At 39.0% G+C, this 17,730-nt stretch overlaps 2 protein-coding genes across 3 annotated transcripts; one reads left to right on the top strand and one right to left on the bottom strand.

Annotated features, from left to right (window-relative positions):
- The first annotated feature begins 138 nt into the window (after nucleotides 1–138).
- On the top strand, nucleotides 139–4,070 carry LOC108729196 (xaa-Pro aminopeptidase 1). Of its 2 annotated transcripts, none has more exons than XM_018458191.1 (6): nucleotides 139–466; nucleotides 1,179–2,311; nucleotides 2,403–2,729; nucleotides 2,821–2,951; nucleotides 3,032–3,207; nucleotides 3,281–4,070. In XM_018458191.1, the coding sequence occupies exons 2-6, from the start codon at nucleotides 1,185–1,187 to the stop codon at nucleotides 3,422–3,424; spliced, it is 1,905 nt and encodes a 634-aa protein (XP_018313693.1). In that variant the 5' UTR covers nucleotides 139–466; nucleotides 1,179–1,184; the 3' UTR covers nucleotides 3,425–4,070. The 2 variants fall into 2 exon arrangements, with proteins under 2 accessions (XP_018313693.1, XP_018313692.1); XM_018458190.1 differs by having other exon boundaries at nucleotides 140–466; nucleotides 1,185–2,311.
- Nucleotides 4,071–13,476: 9,406 nt separating this feature from the next.
- LOC108729198 (early growth response protein 1-B) lies at nucleotides 13,477–17,724 on the bottom strand. The gene is made up of 2 exons (XM_018458193.1): nucleotides 16,270–17,724; nucleotides 13,477–15,083 (listed from the first exon to the last, which is right to left on the bottom strand). Exons 1-2 carry the CDS (start codon nucleotides 16,880–16,882, stop codon nucleotides 13,840–13,842), a joined length of 1,857 nt encoding a protein of 618 aa, XP_018313695.1. The 5' UTR covers nucleotides 16,883–17,724; the 3' UTR covers nucleotides 13,477–13,839.
- Between the last annotated feature and the right edge of the window lie 6 nt (nucleotides 17,725–17,730).

Below are 17,730 nucleotides of genomic sequence, written 5' to 3'. Positions count from 1 at the left end.
GCATGCTGATTGGCTGCATCGTGTCGATGTTCTCCCTCTCCCATTTCGATATATCGCGCGATTGGGGATGGACGACGCGGCGAGGTTACGAGGTATCGAAGTCGAAGTCTCGGTCGAAATACCACATGCCACTGAACTACATATGTATGATGCTCCAGGAGCTGGATACGTGTTGTCGACCGTGTAGCGGAGCATTTCTATCTGAAAGAGCATCTTCCACGCGTTTATATCCGAGAAGATAAGGACTTATAAGCATAGGATGCGCGATCACTTTTTCTTATCATAAAGATAAGATAGTCTGATCTTTCAAAAGGACGACACAAGTTGAGTGTTTGCGATATTAATAGATAACGTGGCACCCGTAATTTCTCTCTTGGTTCTCTCTGGAAAATAACGAATCCTTATTACTTTCCATTGACAGATGCGTCGATAGAGTGACGCTAGTGTTTGAATAATATTTCACAAGGTAAGGAACAAGCTTTTTACTAATTGTTCTGGTTGTTTTATTTTGTTGGTATATCAGACAACAGTGTCCAGAAGACATCTTTATGATGTCTTTTAAATATCTTTTAGGCTTGGTTGCACCAATATAAGATTAACTTTAATTTTGGTTCAGTTTATTCTTTACTTTCTTCTAATTCTAAGATAAACAATAAGTTAAACTGAGATTGAAGTTAATCTTATATTGGTGGAATTGGACCTTATACCTGTTATTCTACCAATGTAGATTAACTTCAATATTGGTTCAATTTGATAATTATCTTTTTCTAATTTTTTGAACTAGAAAAAGCTGGAGAGTTAAATTGATTCAAGATTAAAATTAAACTACGTTGGTAGAAATTGGCATTTGTACCAATGTAAATTAACTCTAATCTTGGTTTAACTTATTCTTTATTCTTTTCTAATTTTTAGAACTAGAAAAAGATAAGAGTAAGTTAAACCAAGATTAAAGTTCATCTACATTGATAGAAACATTTGATATGTATGTACCAAAAGATGTCTTTATGACATCTTTTAGACATGTTATGTTATCTGAGATATCACTTTTGATATAATACAGTACTCCATGAGATGTCCTTAGGATGTAGAACATCCTCAGGATGAGTTTAGGACATCCCTTGGAGAACTGTGTTGTATGGGTGATATTGGACTCAGAAGTAACAAAATGTTCTTTGTGGCATAAGATGGTAAAAAAGAACGGGCTTTGGAAGCTAACGCAGCTTCGGGCGTTGATGAAGAATGTTCAACCTAGTGGATGGTCTCTCATTCGAAAAAAAGGTATCCAGGCTCTGATCGTCACTGGAGAGGACGCACATCAATCAGAATATTCGACGGAGCGAGATCAGAGACGATGTTTCATCAGCGGATTCCGTGGTTCCTACGGCACGGTAGTCATACTGCACGACGCAGCATTGTTGTGGACTGATGGAAGATATTACCAACAAGCTATGTCGGAGTTAGATCCGTCAGAGGCATGGACTTTGATGAGGGAAGGTTTACTGGACACACCTACCATTACCGCATGGCTCTCCGCGAATTTACCACCAAAATCCGTAGTCGGAGCGGACGCTAATCTAATAAGTTTCACGGAATGGACGCGATTGCAGAACAGTTTAATCGATGCTGGTCACGATTTGATCCCACTTTCTGAAAACTTGGTGGACAAAGTATGGGGTGACGATCAGCCAGCACCAACAACCAACATAGTTTTGCCACAATTGTTACGATATTCAGGTCGAAGTGCAGGAGACAAAGTAAAAGCGTGTCGCGATGCTATGCGAGAGAATGGCACGACGATACTTGTAGTGACTGCATTGGATGCGATTGCATATCTATTAAATTGGAGAGGATCTGATATACCTTTCAATCCTGTCTTTTTTGCATACGTCATTCTCACTTTGAAAGATGTACATATCTTTATAGATAGAAGTAGGCTTAGCCAGGAAGCATTGGAACAACTGAAAAACGAGGGTGTTGATCCAATCTTTCACGCCTACGAGGATATACATGTTTATATAAAATCATTCGTACAATCGTGTTCATTTGAGAAAGATAAAATATGGATCAGCAATAAATCCAGCTTTGCGCTACATCCGGATGTTGCGACTATTCAGAAACACACGGACATTACACCTATTAGCGTTATGAAATCGATAAAGAATGCTACCGAAATAGATGGGATGAGAGCGGCGCATGTGAGAGATTCTGTCGCTCTTGTAAAATATTTTGCTTGGCTAGAAGATAAGATTAAGAATACGAACGAATTGATTACAGAAATTTCAGGTGCGACGCGGCTGGAACAATTTAGACAGTAAGTCAATTATGTATATTTTAAAGCAATACATTTTTTACAATGTAAAATGTAGATAATGTAGATACAAGAAATTAATTTTTTCTATAAGGGAACAAGCTCATTTTGTCGGATTAAGTTTTACCACTATATCGTCTGTCGGTCCTCATGGAGCAGTTATTCATTATGCACCTACGGCAGAGACTGATGTGCCTATTACAAATAAAGAACTTTATCTCTGTGATTCTGGTGCACAATATCATGATGGTACGACAGATGTAACGAGAACGTTACATTTTGGTGAACCTACGAGTTTCGAACGTGAATGTTTCACCAGAGTTTTTAAAGGACAATGCCGGCTATCGACAATGGTATTCCCCTTGAAAACGAAAGGAAATTACCTAGATACACTGGCACGTGAAAGTTTATGGAGCGTTGGGTATGAAAATTTTTATTAAAATATTATATGAAAACGTATTTTATGCGAAAAAATCAAACTCGTTTTATATCTAACTGTGAATTAACTTTAGTCTCGATTATCTTCACGGTACTGGCCATGGAGTAGGATCTTATCTCAATGTCCACGAAGAGCCAATTGGTATCTCATGGAAGCCGCATCCAGATGACCCAGGTTTACAACTAGGAATGTTCTTATCAAACGGTATGATAAAAACATATAAATAAAATGTAATCGTTTACGTAATCGAAACAATCAAAACAACTTATATATTTTTGAAACAGAACCAGGATATTACGAAGACGGTAAGTTTGGTGTCAGATTAGAGAATGTTGAGTTAGTTGTTCCTGCAAAGACACCTTACAATCATAAAAACCGAGGTTTTCTGACATTTGAAACCATGACGCTTGTACCTATTCAAACGAGTCTGCTTGATATATCAATGCTCACTGATAAAGAGGTATGCGCGTTCTCACATATTTCTCATTTTATTTAAAAATATTTCAATTATGTTTCATGACATCTTATTCCAGATCGAATATTTGAATAATTATCATGTAAAATGTTTGGAAGTTTTAAAACCTTTGCTACAAGGACCGAAGAACATTCAAGCACTTAAGTGGCTTGAGAAACAAACCCTTCCTATTTCTCGCCCTAACTGTAATTTAGCACGATGAACTGTAAAAAAAATCTCTTGAGAGTATGTAACATAACGAGATTGTGTCTGATTTAAACCAATATTACAACGAGGCAGCAAATATTCAATTGGCACATAAAATTCATATAATTTTGTGTACATGGATGTGCAGTATTATAATCCATCCATGTACACGCGATTACTTAAATTGACTATACGTGAGTGAATAAACAACTAACGAATAGCGAAAGTGAAAATTTTATTTAAGACGCTTTGATTATATTTAAGACATTGCACTGTTTTATAAGTCAAATTGCAAATGAATCAAATTCTAATAATCATTTCATTTGCATTTACTATAACGTAAATATCTAAATAGAAAATATATTCGTATACAATTTGTTCGTTTTTTATTCATTCACTATATATCTATCACCTTGAGAGAGAAAGAAACAAACCTCTATCACGGATGCAATCCATTTAACGTTCCAACGTCCGCATGCATCATTTCATCCTTGTTCAACATTTGATAAACAAAAAGAATGAAATGATGCTCGCAAGCGTTGTGAACATTAAGTAGAACACACCCCATGTTGATCATACGATGTTCAATGTATCAAAATGAATCAAGTGTTACAGTTTATTATTCATATCTTTATATATATATACATATATACATATATACAAAAACATTTTATTTTAATAACAGATATATGGATTTAAAATGGTATTATAAGCCATCAATTGCATCACAATTTTATCTCGATATATATCTACACTAAAACTATGTGATATACATTTTTTAATTCCCCATCTATTCTTTTGGCACATGTTATTTATTTTATGTTGAAACTGTGTTATATATGATTAAGTAAGAAGATTTATACAGAAGAAAATATTTACTTTTTAATTTCAAAAGAAACGGTGTTTAAAAGTTGACAAGTTTAGGTTGTTCAAAATACGCGCGCGTAGATACACTCAGCGTCATTAATTTCTGGATTAGTTCTTTTTTATTGAATACTTCTAGATATAAAATTTAGAAAATTATGTTATACAGAATTAAATTGAGCAATATAAATACAGATTTAGTATTTTAATTGACAGTTATGATAAATCTAATTCGGAAATGGAAATGCAATGTTATGCTGAACCGCCATCTCTACGCAGTTTGCTAACATGAAGCCATTTTCGGGTCTCAGGATCGAACGCATCTAGTTGTTTCTGTTTCATGGTTTAGAACGGACATGTATGAGGCCAATATTTGTCCATTTTCGTCGTATGTACGTTAAATTTTTTGAGTCTATTGATTGGCTGTAGAATAGAGAGATCCGAGTACTCTTCTCTATCCTGCAGTCAATTAACACACTTGAAAAATTTATCGTACAACAAATGTAATATCAGAGCTTAAATTATTGAAACTGACGATTAAAGCTTTGACATTCGAAACAAATTAGATCATAAAATTAAATGCCAAACTGTCCTAAAATAATTTTTTTTTTTTCAATAGGTATTTCGAGAACCAAGAAAAATATCAAAGGCGTACTTTCAAAGCGTTTGGAATATTATAATTTTGCTTAAAATACAATACATGTATTTTGATATTTTGCGTACTTTCTAGCCGATCAAAATTAACATGTCCAATAATTCCCGAATATAAACGTACTTTAATAAAGAATCTTTGTGTCTGCTCTCTTTACCAAACATTTTACGCGTATATAAAATATATGTATCCACCAAATAATTATCTGATGAATATTTTCGCATTACAATATATTTATCAAATAGCCGAGATAAGTATGAATTATGCGTGGGTAGATAATCCATCGCCGCTGATAGATATCGCATAATTTACTTGGCGGAAGTAATCTGCATGGGAGATATGTGTTGTGTGAAAACTGTGGAAATGTTTTTCAAATGCGTGCATTTTATATTTGAAAAGTTATTTAATTAATTGAGATTCATGTCCAGGCTGAGGAATATTTTTCATAATAAATTATTTGCAAGTTTTTAAGATGATTATTAGCATCATTATTAAAATAGACGATCAATCTAATTTGAGATATACATATATTAATTTCAGCTTCAGTTTGCGATTGCATTTCAAGTCCGACGAATCTTATCGGGGCGCAGTTTATAAAACTGAAGTAATGTATTTGCAAAAATTAGTATTTAATATTATTAAGCACTAAGATTCGCTTTGACCAAAAATAGGATTATTTCTACTAATTGTTATATTATTAAAAATTTTATAATTGAAATTTATATTTATAAGATACATGAAATGCCTTTTGCCTTGTTCGCGATACTTCTTGTCAAAATATTCTAGAAATTGACGAATGTTGATTTGTCAATTCAATACTGACGTCCGCATTTTATAATATATTCTACGGTTATTTCTACGCTCTCACAGGATGCCGCGTGTAAATAACGCGTTTTTAAATACCTTTAATATTTATAGAAGGTGCACCTGTGGAATGTGTATTATATATTGTCTGTACGGCGAAATATATAAATATTTCTCCATACAGAAATATTTGTTTGATCAGCAGACTGTATAAAAGTGGAAATTAAATGATATAATCATATTTTGATTAAATAATTTTATCAATGGATTTTTGATATGCATATAAATATATTCTCTCTTTACGAGATTAGATTAATTTATACATATAATTAACCAATATCCTTTATAACCATGTAAAGCGATTGATTATAGCCATTATTATCTTGACTTTTTATAATATAATTATAAGCGAATATAATTATCGTGAGCGCACGAGGGATGATGGGGAAAACAGCAATCAGGAGAGCAGGACAGTTCCAACGCTTGATTGAAAAATGTAGTTTCCCATATACCTTGCATTTGTTGTAATAAAAAAAATAAAGATCGAAACATTTGTTATATAATAAGATTTGCTTAATAATAGCACGAACACCTAATTTCGGCTCATAGTCCCTTTTTGTATTAAGATTTTTTAGCTTAAAAAAATTGAAGAGACATGTAACTTTTCTTATCTTAACACGAGAACACAAAGAACGCAAAATTACGCCATTACCATCTTCTGAAAAATAAATAATGAATAAAATTTAAGCAGTAAAACTGTAATTTGTTATTAAAAATATTTTCTTTATAAAAAAATGCATATTTTTGTGAAAAATATTGAAGAAATATTGTTTACAGTAGTTATTTAAATTTAATTTAGATATTGATAGTTCTAGAAATGATATTGCCACATTTTCACTAGTGCGACGTCATATTTAAATAAAGAGAACTGATGAACATTTCATACTCTTACATGAAAATAATACGGTAAAATTTCATTTTTGTCACTTCCAAAATATTCTTTAAACTCCGTTCTTTTACATCCATATCACTCTTCAAAATTTTTATATTTTATTTACAATTACATTACTTAAAACTCTCCTTATAAGAATTCAAACTGTTTTAGAAAATTATTTAAAGAAAACTATACGGTCAAAAAGTCTGAAAAAATTTAGAATGCCATATTAATTAAAATTATTCTTAATATTTAATTAAATCCTTATATTAAGTGAAAAAACTAGAGAACCTTCTTAATTTAATTATTCCAAATGAGCCTAGTATATTATCAAATTTATTTACATTAAAAAAAATAAAATTCGTTGCGCGCTTAAAATAACATCACCGTTTCTACAATCAGCCAAAATTTCCATCAATAAGCTATCTATCAATAGTTTGGAAAGATTGGGAAACTCTGGATAAACGCATGTTTTTATAATCTCCGGTTGGAAACGCGTCGTGGACGAATGGTAACGAAGAGTAAGTGGAAAAAAATAATGAGAATTAAAAAGTCGTCACGGATGAGGCAACTACCGTCATTGACAAGTGTGAGAATTGCATTAAGTGAGCCCGCATTACGTTAAACAAGCCTCGCGCATCATTCTATAAATATTGCACGCGATGTGTAAACTCGCGTCAATCGATTACCGGCAAGGGTTTTCGCGAACGCCTGTCGCACCCGCCGGCACCCTCTTTCTCTATCGCCGACGTAACAACAATAACCGTGTGGCACCGCGTAATTCTGAAAATAGCGACGGCAAGAGGTGAGCTGACGCTATTTCGAGTCGCGTGTCAAAACACATCGCGATACGCGATGCGTATCGGGGGCTGCCGGCTGCGTTCCAGCGCAAGAGTCTGCAAATCACGAAAGGTGAGCCGTCGCGCCGCGTCGCGCCGCCCGACCGCGTGCATTCTGACGCGCCCGTGTATACGTCTGTATGCGTGCGTTTAGTCCGCTTCTATATATAGACTTGAATCCCTGCGTATCTCAATGTCAGGGTGAATGACGGGAGGGTGAAGGGCGATAGAGTTGCAAGCAGGGTCGCCAGGACGCTCTCCCCAGTGTCATCCCCGACGGTCAAGGGCAGTGGCGTCGCGTGACGTCACGCGACGCTGCAGTGACGCAACTAGTCACCAAGGGCAACCCACGGTTATGGTCGCTTGGCAACCCCTTTTCGCCCTACTGCTCCGTACTCCCTCCCACCCTCTTATCCCACCTCATATCGCAGCCGCACTCTCTATCTCGCGTACACGTGCCGTTGCTCAATGAACTCTCCCCGCCGTCTCTCCCTTTCTCACTCGCTCTCTCTCTCTCGTTCTCTTTCGCTCTTTTTCTCCTGGTTCCCCCACCACGGTCGTTCCGTTCGCCATGACGTGACCCTAACCCCTAGCGGGGCCTTCCGCGGATGCTGCGAGCTGCGACGCAACGGAGTAACGACACCCCGGCCGGTTTTACCCTTCTCTTTACCCTCACCGCCCACCATCGGGATTTTTCACTTTAATATCAACACACGCTAATTTTGAAAAATATCATAAACCCAGCCGGTCCGTAATACCAGGAATTATATTCCTCTCGCTCCGAAATCGTGGTGTAAAATCGTGCAATGCGTCATGGTATCCCATGCTTTGCTATTTAATGAATAATCGATAAAATTGTTTCAATCCCGGATACCAGAGAGTATCCTGGAAAGTTTCAACCTTTGCTCGTCCTAGACAACAGGTGTTTAGACGTCAAGTCGAAGGAAAGATTTTGTTATTAAAATACCTGACGATTTATATTTATCTGAAATGTCGATCATATATGATTGAAGTCCCAATTTATCCGTCTTGATTTGCCCGCGACGAAAAATATCTTTTCGTTAGCTTTTACGTTCGTTCAAAAAAAAAAAACACTTTACTTTTGTGAGAAGAAAAGGTGATAAAAGAAGGAAAAAAAAGATTGAAACTGTCCCAACTGTCCCCAAGCCAAGACAGACATCTATTAAGATAAAGAAAGAAAAGGATGCGCGCGAGATGTTAAGGGAGACGCGGAGAACGAAAGGCAGGCAAAACACAGAAAGAGAGAAAAGGAGAGGGAAAAAAAAAAGGAGAGTACTCGGAGGGATTTCTCGCGGTGAGACGGAGAACAGCGGAAGGTATACCGCGAAGTGCAGAGGAGCCTTCATCTCGCTCTCGGTCCTATTTATAGACGTGCTCTCAGCTTCACTCGTGCCCACTGTCGCTCGCGCACTGTCTTTCTTATATAGGTGCCCGTATACCTATATATACGTAGCGACTATATCGCCCGTTTCTCTCTCTTTCTCTCTTTTTACGGGCGTGCTACCGAGTCGAGACCAAAACCGTGCAAGATGTCCGGAGCGAGAGATCGATCGCGTCGGATTCAAACTGCAAAACAATTGTCTGCGTTACGGTAGCGGATGTCGCGTATATTTCAGCTGAAAAGATGCTTTTGTAACAACGATAGAGGTTGAGGTAATGCCTTCACTGGCGGATCTACGAGGGGGGCCATGGGGGCCATAGTTCCCCGCTTTGGAGTCTCCTTTTTACAAAATATTTATAGCAAAATGTTATATATAATATATTTAATATTTTTGAAATGCTTAATTACAATTTTGATATTCCAAAACTATTTTTTAGTTTAAGAAAAACTCTTAGATATAAAAATATATTTTATTACATACTTTTTCTGTGTTAATATAATTTTAAATAAAACGTTTTATGAATTATACATTTAAATAATACTTTCAATGTAATAATTTAAATAATAACTTAATATTCTGTTTTTCATATTTGACCTTAAAATAAAATGTTGCTTACGGCAATAAAAAAGTTAAAAATGTTTTGCGAGATTATTTTTTGCCTATTAGTAGAAACTTAAAAAATATAGTGAATCTTATATATTTCAACCTGCGTTGAACATAATGATGCTATTTGTTTTCATTGAAAATTTGGAGATCATCATTTTTCAGATTAAAATCTTAATTTTCACTGAAAAGTAAGACTTTATAATCTGAAAAATGATGATGTTCCTCACATTTTCAAGGAAACCAATAACACTATCGTGTTCAATAGATCAAAATCTATCAGATTTACTGTGTCTTTTATGTTTCTATTAGTCGACGAAAAACAACCTTTTTTAAACATTGTTCTTTTTGGATCCGCCAATGAGAACGCCTTTCGCGTCCTCATCCTCATGGCTGGACCATTTGAACGTTTTGAACGTACGCGGTTCTCGCTACAGTTTACCTTTCGCGATTCTGTCACGACCGTGATTAAATTTGTTGGTTTAATTAAATCTCCATTAGATTTTTATCGGAAACAGACTGACATTTTCTTTAGCGATATATATATCTGGGGATACATGTGTATGTTCGGTGACGCGCACGTGTCGACGCGTATGCTCAACAGCAAAATAATTTCTTTTTCGCGAAAATTTTATTAAATATTTTCTCGCTTAAAAATTTTAATATCAAATGTTATGAACATCTCTGCTCCTTTCTCAAATTGAAATTATATAAAATTTGCTTGAAATTAACCGGACAACAAAATCTTATTATTTACGTATTATTTAACGGCGTAACCTATCAAAATTTCTTCTATAACTGAATATTTGCAAAATTTATTTATCGATATTTTTTTATTATAAAGGAAACTATATTTTATCTTTTGAATAGAATGTTCAATTTTTTATTCTTTTTAGGGAAAACTGTTTTGCCTTTTGAAATTGAATATTCAGCTTATTATTTACGTATTATTTAACGGTGTAATATCTATCAAAATTTTTTTCTATAATTGAATACTTGTAAAATTTATTTATTGATATTTTTATTAAGGGAAACTATTATTTTACCTTTTGACTAGAATGTTCAGCTTTTTATTCTTTTTTATAAATGGTTCAAGTTAAAGACACAAAGTTTTACAAATGATATTTTTATTTGACATCTTATAATTGAATCCAAACTTCATTCCAAATCAATCAACTTGATGTTGCGAATTTGAGGATTTTCACGTTAGTTTGCCTTAATACTATCGGAATGCTTAAGATCGTGCGTGGACTAATGCCCCGTGAGCTTGTTGTATACATTTCGTGTTTGTTACACAGAGCGTCGAGGAAAGGTTGAAGTGTTTAAAAACTCGACGGCATGTTCTTTGATCAACATAGAGTCGACTATCTTTTTAAGTAAAATATTGATATGCCGATAATTATGTGCGTTGAAAACAATAATTTTTTTTAGATTTAAGAGGTTTCGGATATAAATACAATTTTGGACATAACTTCAAGCGAATTTTGGGATAACGGAATTTTTATTTAAAGCTTAGATAATTTATATAATAAAATTTTGGCCGAGAAAAAATCGACTCCAAATTGCTCAAGGAATGCGTCGACCAGTCATTTAATTCCTTCTCTGACAGTTTGTATACAACTTGTGAAAGGGTTACGAAAATAATCAAAACAACTTGGCCTCGAGTCAATGTTAATTGTATTTCTGTTAATAATTGTTGCAAGATTGTTCGCGTTACCCGCTTTGCAAAGAGAAGCATATGCAGGAGCGATGATGACAACACGAATATACAGGTAGCTGGGAGCCTTTGTTATGTGCATTGCACTCAGAGTGCAATATGTATAATAATTACATATAATTTATCTAGCGATAGGATAATACTATCTGTAAAAAAAGTATTTTCTTGGGGACGCGCTTGCATTACATTGCGTTTACAATTTATGTAGTGCGTATCATCGCGTTCGCATATGGCGTGTGTGTGTGTGTGTGTGTGTGTGTGTGTGTGTTGTCGCGCGCGCGTGTGTGTATATGTGCGTGTACATATGCATATGCGACTTTACGTTTATAATTCGTATAAGCTTGGGTATACCATGTCATTTCTGTCACTGTTGCAACGCATTGCACGCCAGAACAGTCGTTACAATATAATAAAAATAATTATTTAACTTTAACAATATATTCATTTGATATAGTCATCTTGTTAATAAATAGAGCAACATATACATAACATTAACAATTGCTAAATATATGTATACACGTACGAGATAATAATGCGAAATGAAGAAAAGAAAAGAAGGGGACGGGGGCAGGAAGGAGGGGGCGGGAAATGGCAAGAGAACGTTAGATTTTACATACATACAGCAATTATGTATAATAAGTATATACATATGTACATGAAATATTTCTTTCAACAACGATAATCACGTTTAATTACAATTATTCGTGGAATTTTTTTACAATTATGTGGGAAAGGAGGAAGGAAAGGATTGAGGAAATGAAAGAATGATTGAGAATTGGAAGTATTTGACGGAGACAGCCGAGATTTAGCGTGTTCGGAGCACGAAGAAAATATGCGAGAACGTACATGTAAGAACAACGAGATAGTTAAAAAAAAAAAAATAAGGGAGAAGGAAAGAAAAGCGATCGCTGCTACAAAATCAAAATTCAATATCCCGTGAAAATTATACGGGGAAATTCACGAAAATATATTGCACAATTTCACCGGCAGGGAAACGTAGCTTCGGGAAAAATTTTAACAATCGTCGAAACTAAGTTTCTCAACAACATTTTATCGCAACACGAGGAGAGGAATTTTTTTTTCTTCCTTTTTATCATCTATATCTCTTCTAACGCAATTCCTTAAAATCTTTTTAAAAAATAAATACTTTTTGTTTTGACCATTTTCTTTTTATGAGAGAGAGATTCAGTGTGTGAATCAATAGTTATATATACAAATATATACTTAATAAAAAAATATTTCTATTTCCGTTGCCGCGAACCTTGTCAACAGCCCCGCTTTCCTTGAGAGATAGACCTACCTACAAATATACAGCTCCATCCATGGAAACATGAATTTCTTGGGAATTGCATTCGAACCACATGAGTCTTTTAAATTGCGCTTTTAAGGGGGAGGTGGAGTGGGGTAGAGGGTGGTGAGGTAGGGAACAAGATATATGCTCTTAAATATTGAGTCCCGCTTTTCTCATATTGACCATGGAACGAGTCGATATATAATACTTCATCGTTTTACGTAGCATTACATTCTCTCACAGTCGTTTGCATGCAATGAGACGCATTGCTCCTCCTCATCCCACCCTTATTCCTCCTCTCGTCTCTCCCTCCTTTTCACTCTCTCTCCCTGTCTCTCTTTTCTATCTATCTTCCGCTTCACTCTATAGTTCCCGGAAGCTGCGGATGGTATCGATTTCATGTTATACAATTGCACGAAAATGCTCTCGCCACGCTCAATGGCATCTAGATAGATGCCACCGAATATCTTGCGAGAGGTAAGGGAGGGGGTGAGCGAGCGAGAGAGAGAGAGAGAGAGAGAGGAGGGGTGGAAGAGAGAGAAAATTCACATTTTGTACGTATCTGGATACAAGCTAAGACACGAAGAGACATGTAAAGCAGAATAATAATGTCTGTCATTTTTCTATTTTAAGAACAGGATTTTTTTTATAATCGGACGATTAACTTCCATTTCATTGTAATGGCTCCCATTCAACTGTGAGTTCGTTTTCAATGATCGCACAGATTGTAGTATATTTTAAGTACTTCGATTTTTCGCTGTGACGCAAGAGACATTATTTTTGTACAGTGAGAAAACCGTATTCTTATGAATTTCATCTTAAAATACTTGAAGTTAATCGTTCTCTCACGAATGATAAAAATTGCATATACGACATCTAATTTTTTCTTTTTTGACTCACATAATTTTCAGAATGAGCAAATTGTTTATTATTATTCTTATGATTTATAGATATGATAGTGAAAATTTCAAAGAATTCTTGTGCTCGTAAGACTCAATTAATTTGTATCCAGCTATGTTTTAAGATAATATAAAGAACGATAAATAATGGAGAACTGACGATAAATAACGGATCAGTCGGCGACGGATCAGTTTTGACCGCCTAAAGATTTCCGCAATTTCTTCATCGGTCATCATGAGAGATGCAGAAAAGAAAAGATGATCGATGGTCGAGAAAGAGAAGAGGAGAGAGAGAGAGAGAGAAAGAGAGAGAGAAGGGAGAGGGAAATAAGAACCGGGACATAGATCACAACTTGTCAGAACGTGACAAACGTAATGAGATCTCAGACGTTAAAGGGGATTTTTCAACATCGTTGTCATGGAATTCATTGATTGCAGGGTGACGACGCGTGGCTCTGGTGATGGGTTCTTGGATTAGCATGAGACGCCTCACGCTTCAGCCTCTGCTTCAAATGTACCTTCGCGTGGCGCTTCTTCTCGTCGCTCCTGGCGAACTTTCGGCCGCACTGATCACAGCAAAACGGTTTTTCACCCGTGTGCGTGCGCACGTGGGTGGTTAGGTGATCGCTCCTTGAAAACGAGCGCATGCAGATGCGACACTGAAACGGCTTCTGTCCGGTGTGGATACGTATGTGCCGGGTAAGCTCGTCGCTGCGGGAGAACCTGCGATCGCAGCCGTCCACCGGACAGGCATAGGGCCGCTCGTGGACCGGTGTTTTACTCGGTCGATTCGGGTACTTCCGTGGTTTCACGGGAACCAATCGAAGTGGTATTGTGCTTTGCTGATAGACCTGAGAAAGAATCTCGTGGCCCTTCGACGTGCTCGGATTGTATTCGGCCAGCTGGACTCCCGCGTTACCGCAGGTGCCAGATGGTGGAGCTTGTTGCTGTTGTTGTTGAGCTTGCGCTTGAGCTTGTTGCGGCTGTTGTACATTTGGAGTGTAACCGGTACCGGTTGGCTCCTGCTTCAACGTTGTCTCCTGGTGATGGGTGTGCGAATGATGGTGGGAGAGAAGACCAGGATCGTAAGCATCCTCGTGACCCGTCAGCCAGGTCGTGGAGGTGGTGGTCGCCGTGTCGTGATAACCAGGCGGTGGGGGTGGCTTCGAATCGACCTGCAGTAATTCGACGGTCTCGCCGCTGTACGCGGTCGAGTGTAGGTTGGGGTGAAGGAACGGCTGGCCCGCCAAGGTTAAGGTTGGTGACGGTAACGGCGCCCACAGCTCCTGACCCGTCGGTTGTTGTGGTTGCTGCTGCTGGTCGCCCTGGAGATTGCTCAGGGGCGAGGACTGCGTACAGGTCGTGGTGAAGACGCCGCGATAGGTCAACGTCGGTACATTGCAGATATTCACGCTCGTCGCGGGCGCGGTAGACGTGGAATGCGGTGAGTATAAAATTACCCCACTCTGCAACGCGTTACAGCGATCCGCCTCGTCCTGGGTTTGGTGGTGGCGCGACGGCGGACTGCTCGAGGAAGGCGCGTTCGACGTGACGGCATTTCGCGCGTCCTGATGGTGATGATGCCGATGATCCCTACCGGCGGACGCGCCGTTCTCGTCATCCTCCGCGGTCGCATCTTCTAGAGAGAGATCCTCGCTCGCCAGGCTGCCTGTGAAACACCGATAAAATCATCGTTTAGTCTCGATTTCAAACGTAACACGTGCATGTCATTATATGTATGTTTCATGTCCTGTATACGCGACGAATGGGTGTGTATTTGTACCGGGAGCCGACAGGAAGAAACACGCGATACGGGGGTGACTTTATCTCTCAAAGGCTCTATCTTTTGTCTGCATCCTGCCGCGTTGTTACTTCCTTTCGTACTCATATAATTGCTGAGTGACGTTGAGAGAGTACTCATCAAAATCACAAATAAATGAAAATGCAATACTGCGCAACTTTTGTTTATAAAAAGATTTTACCGAATTCGATAATATAATTTTCTCGATATAACTTTTCGAATATATCGCTGAGGAATAAAACGCGAAGAGATCGTAATTGTGTGTTTGCGCTTTTATTAAATATACGTACTTGCATGTCGGGAGATAAAAAGGTATATAGCAAACGCTTTTGTAAAGCTGTACGATAATCGGGAGGGTTATTACGGTACTGAGGGTGGTGGAGGTGGGGACGGCTGGAAGCATGAATGAACCGAACCGAAGGGATAGTGGGAGGAGGCGGGCGAGAGAGGAAGAGGAGGTGGTGATGCAGAGGAGGGTCTCTGAATGTCGGGGTCGTTGGGTATTGATCTGCGACAGGCGGACAGACCTTCGATATTACGTGTTTTCGCGGGCGAGTGTAATAAACGTCAGTAACAAGCCTCGTGGCTCTTCGCCGCAGACGCCACCGGCTGATGCTTGCCCACCGCCGAGAGTACGTTACTCGAGTACTTGGACGATATCTAAATTTTCCCGCGAATGATGCAGATGTTAACGACCAGGCATCAAGGAACGCAAGGAGCTCGCGAACGTATAGAAAGCGAAAGGTCGACGAAAGCGAAACAGTACGTATTCAATGAGCGCCGTATTTTCGACCATGTAATCCTGTTAATGTTCGCCGAATCACGAAGGATACAGATTGTATCCAATCGGTCCCGCGGATCTCAACTATGCAACAACGATCGCATATCGTATATGTTGTTCTCCTTTATGCGTTACGCCACCAACGAAACGCATTCGGAGTAAATGAAGTCGTAATGCGATGAAGTAGGTATTCGAGTAAAGCTGCGTTAAGAGAAACGAGAGGATTGTCCCTCTCTTTCAATTCTCGTCTTAAGGATTAGCTGGTGTAGGTACCTGAGATTGGTGGCGGTTCGACAAGCGCGGAGGGCCCGAAGAAAGACGGTAGGTCGCTGCTGGTGGTAACCGGTGTGTTCAAGTCGCCGGGCTTATCCTTATCGTTCGTATCGTGAATATCGCTCCTGCAATTCCTGATACAACTCTTGTCATCATCGTCGGGTTGCCGGTGCTGCTTGCCGTCCACGATATCGGTGGACGGTGACGAGGCATTGGGGTGCAGCTGATGCTGATGATGATCGTCCAATCGATGATGATGCTGATGATGTCGGTCGTGGTTGTGTTCCGTGGGGGTTGTTGAGCTGATTTGAAGTTGCATATGTAACGGCACGTTTGAGGACAGGGAGAGCTGCGGCGTGTTCCTGCCGCAGCTGGTAGAGGACGAATTCGTGCAGGTCGCGTTCACGGATGTCCCGCTGACGCCGCAAGTGACCGAGCTGGACGAGGAGGCCGCGTTGTACGGTAAACACGCGTCGAAGCTAAGCTGCACCGGCAGATTGAACGTCGCGTGATGATGATGATGATGATGACCCAGTGGTGGCGAGGAGAGCAGAAACGGGCTGGTGGCCGCGTGCGGCTGCGAGCCCACCACCTCTACGCCGTCCATAGTCATCCTCTGGAGCTGATCGCCTCCCTGGGCGACGGCAGAATCCTCGGTGCCGCACTGCGTGTCCTCGCCTGCGGTTGTATCGTTCAACGTAATTATTATGGTTAAAATTACTGCCGCAATCCTCGATCACTCCAAGTTATTATTCCAAGAGCAATTAAATATCTTTCTCTCTCTTTCTCCCAATGTAAATAGCGCGCGTGTTAAAGATGTGTAAATAATGCGTTAATGTCTCCCGATCTATCAAAGGGATCGATCCGTCACTCTACTCCTTTCAGCTAGTAGGATTAGTAGTGATTAAGTATGTGTGACGTTTCCCTCTTTCTTGCTCGATCGCGTGGCGCGCGCCCTTGGTTAACTCAATCGAACCGTCCGCGCGCCGGCTTGACGCGAGAAAAAGGTGTCTTCCTTCCCGCCTTGGCTTTTTTTGTTTTTTATTTTTACCTCGATGGATGCCACCGACCGTGGCCGGTAACACCACGTCGCGGAATGGACCACCACCGACCACTAGTAATCACCATCACCGACACCAATTTACCACCACCGTGTGCGCCAAGGAAGCTACGCGCGTGTAGAACCGTTGCGATTGTCTTGAATACGCATAGATATTTCGTCGATCGGTCAGTTTGACCTGGTATCACCGTTTTTCACCTCGCGACCGATGAGGAGAACAGACTTATAAACGACGGTAAATATTGTGGGTAAACGCGTGTGTACGTCCGGTACGCGCACCGCTCTCGGGAATATTACACTCCTCTTCTCACCTTCCGGACGTTACGGACGCGTCCGAGAGAGCCGATGTGAATACGCGTCGGAAAGCGAGGCAAAAGTATTCGTGCGGCGAGAGAAGACGT

Source organism: Mycetomoellerius zeteki, unplaced genomic scaffold, assembly GCF_001594055.1.
Source record: "Mycetomoellerius zeteki isolate Tzet28-1 unplaced genomic scaffold, Tzet1.0 scaffold706, whole genome shotgun sequence".
Taxonomy (NCBI): Eukaryota; Metazoa; Arthropoda; class Insecta; order Hymenoptera; family Formicidae; genus Mycetomoellerius; species Mycetomoellerius zeteki.
The sequence above is the reverse complement of the archived record's forward strand: the minus strand, read 5'-3'. Positions and strand labels throughout refer to the sequence as shown.

Coding starts and splice junctions, on each gene's coding strand:
- LOC108729196 (XM_018458191.1), top strand. CDS start 1,185: ATGGTAAAAAAGAACGGGCTTTGGAAGCTAACGCAGCTTCGGGCGTTG. Junction 2,730..2,820: donor GAAAGTTTATGGAGCGTTGG/GTATGAAAATTT, acceptor AATTAACTTTAG/TCTCGATTATCTTCACGGTA. Junction 3,208..3,280: donor CAATGCTCACTGATAAAGAG/GTATGCGCGTTC, acceptor ATCTTATTCCAG/ATCGAATATTTGAATAATTA.
- LOC108729198 (XM_018458193.1), bottom strand. CDS start 16,882: ATGACTATGGACGGCGTAGAGGTGGTGGGCTCGCAGCCGCACGCGGCC. Junction 15,084..16,269: donor CGAACCGCCACCAATCTCAG/GTACCTACACCA, acceptor GGTGTTTCACAG/GCAGCCTGGCGAGCGAGGAT.